General features: G+C 42.4%; 1 protein-coding gene across 1 annotated transcript; it reads right to left on the reverse strand.

Annotated features, from left to right (window-relative positions):
- Nucleotides 1–2,429: 2,429 nt before the first annotated feature.
- Nucleotides 2,430–6,643, reverse strand: LOC138761479 (immunoglobulin kappa light chain-like). The gene is made up of 3 exons (XM_069933674.1): nucleotides 6,487–6,643; nucleotides 6,045–6,392; nucleotides 2,430–2,951 (listed from the first exon to the last, which is right to left on the reverse strand). Exons 1-3 carry the CDS (start codon nucleotides 6,617–6,619, stop codon nucleotides 2,623–2,625), a joined length of 810 nt encoding a protein of 269 aa, XP_069789775.1. The 5' UTR covers nucleotides 6,620–6,643; the 3' UTR covers nucleotides 2,430–2,622.
- Nucleotides 6,644–7,640: the final 997 nt, after the last annotated feature.

Below are 7,640 nucleotides of genomic sequence, written 5' to 3' on the forward strand. Positions count from 1 at the left end.
CCATTAAATATTCAACAAATACAATACAATAAAGCCATTAAACAATGTAATCACACAGTGAAAATAAACAAGAAAATTGTGTCATCTACTTTTACATACTGGGTCAGTTCATTTTGTCTTCTTCTCATTTTATCATTTTAGGTGGTGGAGGTCCGCAGTAGGCCCTCTCTGTTGTGTTCCATGTACGGTTCCCAAATTTGTTCAAATAATGTGACTTTATTTTTCAAATTATATGTTATTTTTTCCAATGGAATACATTTATTCTTTTCCATGTAACATTGCTGTACTCTCAGGCTCTCTTTTGATTTCCAAGTTGACATTATACATTTTTTTCCTACAGCTAAGGCTATCATAATAAATCTTTTTTGGGCTTCATCCAGTTTGAGGTCTAATTCTTTACTTATTATATTACTTAGAAGAAAGATCTCTCGATTTTTTGGTATGTTGCTTTTTGTGATTTTATTTAATACCTGATTTAGATCTTCCCAAAACTTTTTCACTTTCTCACATGCCCAAATTGCATGTACTGTTGTTCCCATTTCCTTCTTACAACGAAAACATTTACCTGATAATGTTGGATCCCATTTATTTAACTTTTGGTGTGTGATATATACCCTGTGTAACCAATTATATTGTATCATGCGTAACCTCGTATTTATTATATTTTTCATAGTTCCAGAGCATAACTTTTCCCATATTTCATTTTTTATCTTTATGTTTAAATCTTTTTTCCCATTTTTGTTTGGGTTTATAGCTTATTTCATCATTTTCCTTCTCTTGCAGCTTGGTGTACATGTTTGTTATAAATCTTTTAATTATCATTGTGTCAATAATAATTTTGGTAGTTGGTAATTTGTTTTTTTCCTTTCTAAGTGAATCTTCTTCCATATATTGAGTAAATGATATATTTTAAAGCAACCTTTAAAGGTTCAATCAAGACATTAATTGGTAGACTGTTCTGGAAAATTAGATCACATGGTATCTAAGGATAGGTAGCAAAATTGTTAGAAAATTGGCTTTGTGATTGAAAACAATGGATGATTAGGAAGGTTGTTTTTAGACTGGAGGTCTGTAGTTAGTGGTGTGTCATGGTGTTGGATATGGGGCCCATTGTTGTTGGTCATTAATATCAATGATTTAGATCAGTGGATTTCAAACTGCTTCCCTAAACTCAGATTCAACCTTAAGCAATCCTTATACGCCATAGGTGCTCTGTGATTAGTGAGGGGCCACTTAAGCTGCCATGCCATGTGAGTGGAAAGAAAGTTTGAAAACCACTGTTTTAATAGTCCCTAATTATCTCGCTGTGTGTACAGTTTCATAACTCCAAAGGAAATGGGCCAAGGACAATTTTATCAGGGAAAATATTTCAGTAATAATTGGGTCTCAAGCAGTGGTTCTGAAAATTCCTACCCACTCATAACCCACCTTAAGCAATCACTTACCAATCACAGGGAACATTTGGCGTCGGAATTGTTTAAGGTGGATTGTGAGTTGGTGGGGGGGTTGAAAAGCACTGATTCTGGTGCAAAGGTAAATTTCAGTGTCTTTGTATTGTAGAGAGTGAAGACTGTTTATCTAGTTTGTGGAAGATCGGTTGGGCAGGTGTGCAGAGGAAAGGCTGAAGAGGTTAATAAAGAGAAACGTGAGGTGTTGCATTTGGGAGGTCTGACTGGGTGAGGACGGACACAGTAAATGACAGCGATCTGAGGAGTGTTATAGAGCAGAAGGCCCTTGGAGTGCAAGTGCACAGTACCTTGAAAGTGGCGTGACGGGCAGATAGGGTGTGGTTCAAAAGGGTCTCGGCGCATTGGTCTTCATCATTCGGAATATGGAAGTTGGGGGGGTGGGGGGAATCATCTTACAAGACGTTAATAAGGTGGCATTTAACCTCTGTTAACCCTTGGTCAACGTGCGATAGAAAAGCTGTTAAGCTGAAGAGGATTCATGAAGGATGATGCCAAGACCCAGCGGCCTGAGCTCTGGGGAGTGGTTGAACAGGCTCGGGTTTATTCCTCGGAGTGCAAGAGGAGAAGGTAGATAAACTCATGAGAGGAACAGCTGGAGTCTTTTGCCTCGAGTGGGAGATTCCATAACCAAGCAGAGTGAGGGGGCAGAGATTTAACAGGAAACTGAGGTGTAACTCCCTTTACTCAGAGTGTGGTAGGTGTATGGAACGCACTGCCAGAGGATCTATTCGAGACAGCAACGCAATTGGGTAGGTACATGAAGCTAGTGAGCGGGCCCAGCGCAAGCAGGTAAGATCAGTGCGGGTGGGATAGTTTCGTGGGAACGGACAAATTGGGCCGAAGGTCCTGTTTTCACACTGTGACTCTGTCGCCTTCAACCTCACGTCTCCTGGTGATCTTAAAATAATACAAGAACGTTTGACTTCAAATGATAGGGCTCATTGACAAAACATAGAGCAGTTGGCAATTGAATATTTTAATTAAACTGACGAGGCTTCGCCACAATTACAAAGAGAAAGAGGTTTGAAACATTGTAAATCCCTTAAAGCACTATTCTCTGAAAGGCGCCTGCACATAGAAAGAGAGCACTTAGGAAACACTCCCTGCCACTTCAGACTATAAATAACTGCGCACCGAGCCCACTGGATCGCTTCTACACGCACCCTGATCGCTGGATGCTCCGTGTCAGCTGAGATCCGAGGGACTCGTGTGTCACCCCGCAAGTGTACTTTTCGTGTGAGTTCCACTCGGAGGTGGACAGGGTCAGATAACTGCTCAGGCTATAGGTCTGATCGGTGTCCCGGACGGCGCGGGTGGTCTGCACACCAGTCTTCACCGCCTCATCGTCCATACTCCATGAAACCTCCACCGATGCAGGAAAAAAATTGTTGATCAGACACACCAAAGTCGCCACCTGTCCTTCAGCGACCTGTTTGTCCGCCGGCGGGAGAAGGGAGACCGAAGGGCTGGACATCGTTCGACCTGTAATTGCAAAATAAAGAATCGCTTGTGTTAAAAAACAATATAATGAATTGCATATTGTCAATGTAACTCTCGGTTGCTTGACGTTCCCATAATGAGATAGCAAGTCGCGGGGTTGTCCCACACACCACAGATGTGGAGTGCCGCCCAGCTGCAGCGCCGAAGATGCGCTCTCAGCGACGCACAAGGTATCCCCACTGATCGGAGAAGAGCAACAGGAGAGATTAGCTCAATGTCCTACACAAGATTTATAGATCAAAGCATCAATAAAGCCGATTACTGGGCTACATTGCAGTGACCGAGACTGTGTTGTGTCAGAATTGGTTCCTGCTGTTGCAGATTACTCCAATGTTGAAGAAATTGCTTAGAGAAATTAATACCTTCTGAATCTAATCGTCAAATATTCAATTGTCACCATGAGGTTTCTGGGCGGGCTATTTTCACCTGGTCTCTTCTTCTGTGGCGGCCTCTCAGATAGCCAGTCGATAGGGGTGTCTCCCCTAAATCCCAGTGAAGTTCCCTTTGCACCGCAGATCTGTGCATTCCTGGACTGAGACCATTAATCCTCTCTAATTAGACTCTTTGCTTATTTACTCTGTGACCAAGATCCTGCTGTAATCTTAGGCAACCTTCTTCGCTGGCATCGACACCATCAATTTTACTGTAATGAACAAACTCATTGATTATGCCCCTTCATTCTCATCAAAATCGTTCATATTATGACAAACGGCAGTGGACCTGTCATCAAACCTTGGGGCACGCAATCCCGAAATCTGGAAAGCAACCATCCTGTCATTCCTCCAAGCCAGATTGTATCCAGATGGCCAGCTGTCATCTCAACGTCTAGGCCAGTCTACTAAGCGTTACCTTCTCAAAGGCTTTTCTGGGCGTTGAGAAGGCGACTCGAATCCGCCAATATCTCCTTTGTTTTGCAATATCGTCGTGCTTCAGGTATTGATTTGAGCCCTCGACTATCTCCTGTGACTCCACACAGAGTCCACCAAGCTCACCTGTTCTCTCCAGTTGCCCCGTATCCTTGACTTATTGATGTAATCTCTGAGAATTCTCTGTTACCTCTTCAACTGAAGATGGTCCTCCTCCTTCTACATTCCTTCTATACCCCAATGGATTTGTGGGATTCCAAGCTCCCTTTTCCCTGGCCTGGATTCCCCAATCCTTCTAGCCCTACCCTGCACTCCAGCAGTAAGTGTCTTTCCAACGGAGTCACATTCGCAACCACTTACCAGACGCTCCCAAATGTCCCACGTTATGAATTCCTATATATTAAACGACCCCAATTTAGGACTCGAACGTTATACATAGATTTAAAGCTTATAGAATTATGTCCACTGGTCTCAATATATTGGCGCCCCCACCACTTCCGAGCCTCGTGGCCCAAGACGAGGTTTAATCCTGATGCTGGAAAATAAACGGTGTTCGTTGTAAAATCGGGCTGAAGGAGAGAGCTGCGATTTTTGTGTCAATTAAGTGCTGAATTTCCATCAGCTGTTGAGGACAGATTAGTTCTCCCGGGCATTATTATCGGGATTTTTCCTGCACGGTATCTAACCCGTGCTGCTCCCGGTCCCGCCAGTGTTGACCGCGGCCGGTACAGAGAGATTCACTCCGTTTTTAAACGCAAGGTGATTCTGTCCTTGAAGTGTTTGGAAGGAGAATGTAAAGGAAAGATCTCTAATCTGCCGCGGACCTGTGGGGTATTTCTCAGGAGCCTTACTAACTTGTGAATTAATGTCTTCCGCGTCCAATGAAATATTCACGGAAAGTTAATTTAAGGATAACTTGCAGAATATATCTTCCTCCACATGGTCCTGCTCTGTTAAAAGTTCCCAGATAAGACATAGCACGCTTTCGACACCGAAGCAAAACCCTTCAAAACTCTCACACGAGGCACCGTTCCATAATCGAGGACAGTGAGGACCCGCTGCTGCGGGTCATGTTTCCAAATGCTAATAACCCAATATGAACTAACTTTCCGTTTCAAGATGGTGGGTAGATGCTTGTCGCAATGTACATTGATTGAATACAAACTATTAAACTGCATTTAATGCAATTTGAGAAAATTTACAAGACAACCCGAAAGAATTCAATGTTTTCGGGGCTTACAGAAACAGACCCGCTGCAATCTATGGTGAGCAGAGAGAAAGGGCAGCGTTTCTGTGTGTGTGTGTGTTTGTCATCGTGTACACGCCTGCACTTGCAATCCGTGGATAAAAAGCATTTTATAATACTCAAATACTTCCCTGGATAAACGCTCTTTTATAAAATGGAGGCAATTGCATTCTGATCTCTCTTTGTAACAGGTACGACAAGCAGGATACATCTATCGGGACTTTAGTAACAAGCCACAAATCTTGCTAGAGCCTTATATTTAGAAATAACGAACAACTGATGGTGATAATTTGGTCGGAAAAATTTCTGCTTCTTTTTTAAAATCAATATAACGAGTTCGGTTACATGGTTTATCTCAATTTAAAATTCTGTTGCTAAATTCTTCCAACCCGAACGGAACTAATTTCGAGGATATTTTTTTTAAAATCGGATTTGAGGATATTTGAGAAACTCCTGCTTTATCTGTGAACGGTTCTGATCGTCCAGCATCTCTCCTTTACCCAGTTGTCTTTTTTCCTATTTCGTTTCAGCTTTCCCCCTGTCTCGATGACGCCGAGAGTGGCGCAAATTTGAAAAGTTTGGTCAAGGATTTATTGGGATCCCGAAAACGGGAGAACAACGTTCACAGTTGAAAGGATTAAATTTAAACCCATCTTCCTGCTCATTGGTGGCGACATTCACCTTTATAAAGCAATTTGCTCCACAAGTCCCCAAACGTTACTTGTTGTAGGATTGCTCTCTGAGGTGCTTTAATAATGATTCAACCACGCGAATCCCTCACGCTGTTCACAATCTCTGCGTGAAGGCTGAGACTAATCACCAAACAGACCTTTTACTTCGAGATGCGTGCACAATTCATGTAAACACTTCATTTTGAGCTATAAGCCTCACATAGATGCATTTTAGATGCATCCAATAAAAATAAGCAACTTAACTGCACCACATAAAGTAAAAATTACTTACTGGAAACAGTCAATTTGGTGCCTCCGCCGAAGTGTAACGCGTTTGATGTCCACCAACCACAATAGTAATCGGCGAAGTCTTCCAATTGAACATTACTGATGGTTAAATACGCGGCGTTGTTTGACTGAGACCTTCCAGAGAATCTACTGGGAATTCCTGTTCCCTTTACCTCGCGGTTGAGATCGTGATAGAGGAGATATCGGGGAGCACTGTCGGGTTTCTGCTGGTACCATGCTATGTCACTGTTTCCCAACGTCGCCCCAGACACGCTGCACCGGAGCTTCACCGTTCCTCCTGGCTGGACAAACAGCGATTGCTCCTGAGTTAGCGTGATCTCCGCGTTTGAACCTAGAAATATACCCAATATGAGAAGGAGGGCGATCATTTACCTGCAAATAAAAACCCGCTCAAAAAATCCAAGCAGTATTGGACATTGACTTACCGACTGCACAGACCGTCAGCAGAGTGAAGACTCCGATCCACGGGGACATCTTCAATTCGGATCGCTGTGGATGTATCGTTTGCAGCCAGAAGTCGGAGTTTACCTGGTTTCTCTCTTTCTCTCTCTTATTCATACTCCAGATAGGGCATGTGATCAGAGACTCTTTTTAAATGCAAATTCGCGCTGACGTTTGGTTCCGGGGATGAGCAGTTGCGCCCAGGACGCCAAGGCGGATCATGACGTTGCACATAACATACAGAATGAACGTAACAAGCTGGCATTTCAACAGTACAGACACCGCCAGAGTGTTGCACTGCTCAATTACCTCTTTTTTAAATATTTTTTATTTTTCACACCATAAATCACATTAACCATGATACACACTTTTTCCTTTTCACACATATACAGTGCCATTTTCTCCCCCCCCCCCTCCTCCCATCCCACCCTCCCTACCTCCCCCCTCCCGTCCATTTAAGGTATAAAATCTAGGATACATTAAACCAGTCAGACAATGTTGTCATTCAATAAAAATACACCAGAAATTCCACTGAGTCCATTCTTTTCATTTCCTTTTCCTTCCGTTAACTTATGTCCCCGGTAGGTTTTCGCTATTGTGTTTAATGTAAGGCTCCCATATTTGTTCGAATATTTCAATATTATTTCTTAAACTATATGTTATTTTTTCTAATGGAATACATTTATTCATTTCTATATACCATTGTTGTATTTTCAAATTATCTTCCAATTTCCAGGTTGACATAATACAATGTTGTATCTTTCCTCTTACACGTGTCTAATATTAGTAACATGTATCATCGAGAATCCTTCCTTCCGACACGAGTCTGCTACATCCCACCGTCTGTAACTTAAGGTGTGTTCACACGTGGTTGTTGCAAAGAAGTAACATTTCATGCAGAATTCCAAAATGTTTGAGCACTGGAGTGGATTTGAAATGTCTCCTCCCGGCGCACTAACAGGGGTAAATAATACGATATACACACTGAAAACGTTTTCTTTAACACAGTTCAACAGGAGAATCGAAATAAGTTGGTTCTCAAGTTATTACCGTTCGCCACGTTGTAAAGCGTTCATTACTTTTTCGCTGTGTACCCTCGTTTGCGATTTGAAATAATTTGAAAGGATTCGTGTTAAAG

The sequence above is a fragment of the Narcine bancroftii genome, chromosome 4, assembly GCF_036971445.1.
Source record: "Narcine bancroftii isolate sNarBan1 chromosome 4, sNarBan1.hap1, whole genome shotgun sequence".
NCBI lineage: Eukaryota > Metazoa > Chordata > Chondrichthyes > Torpediniformes > Narcinidae > Narcine > Narcine bancroftii.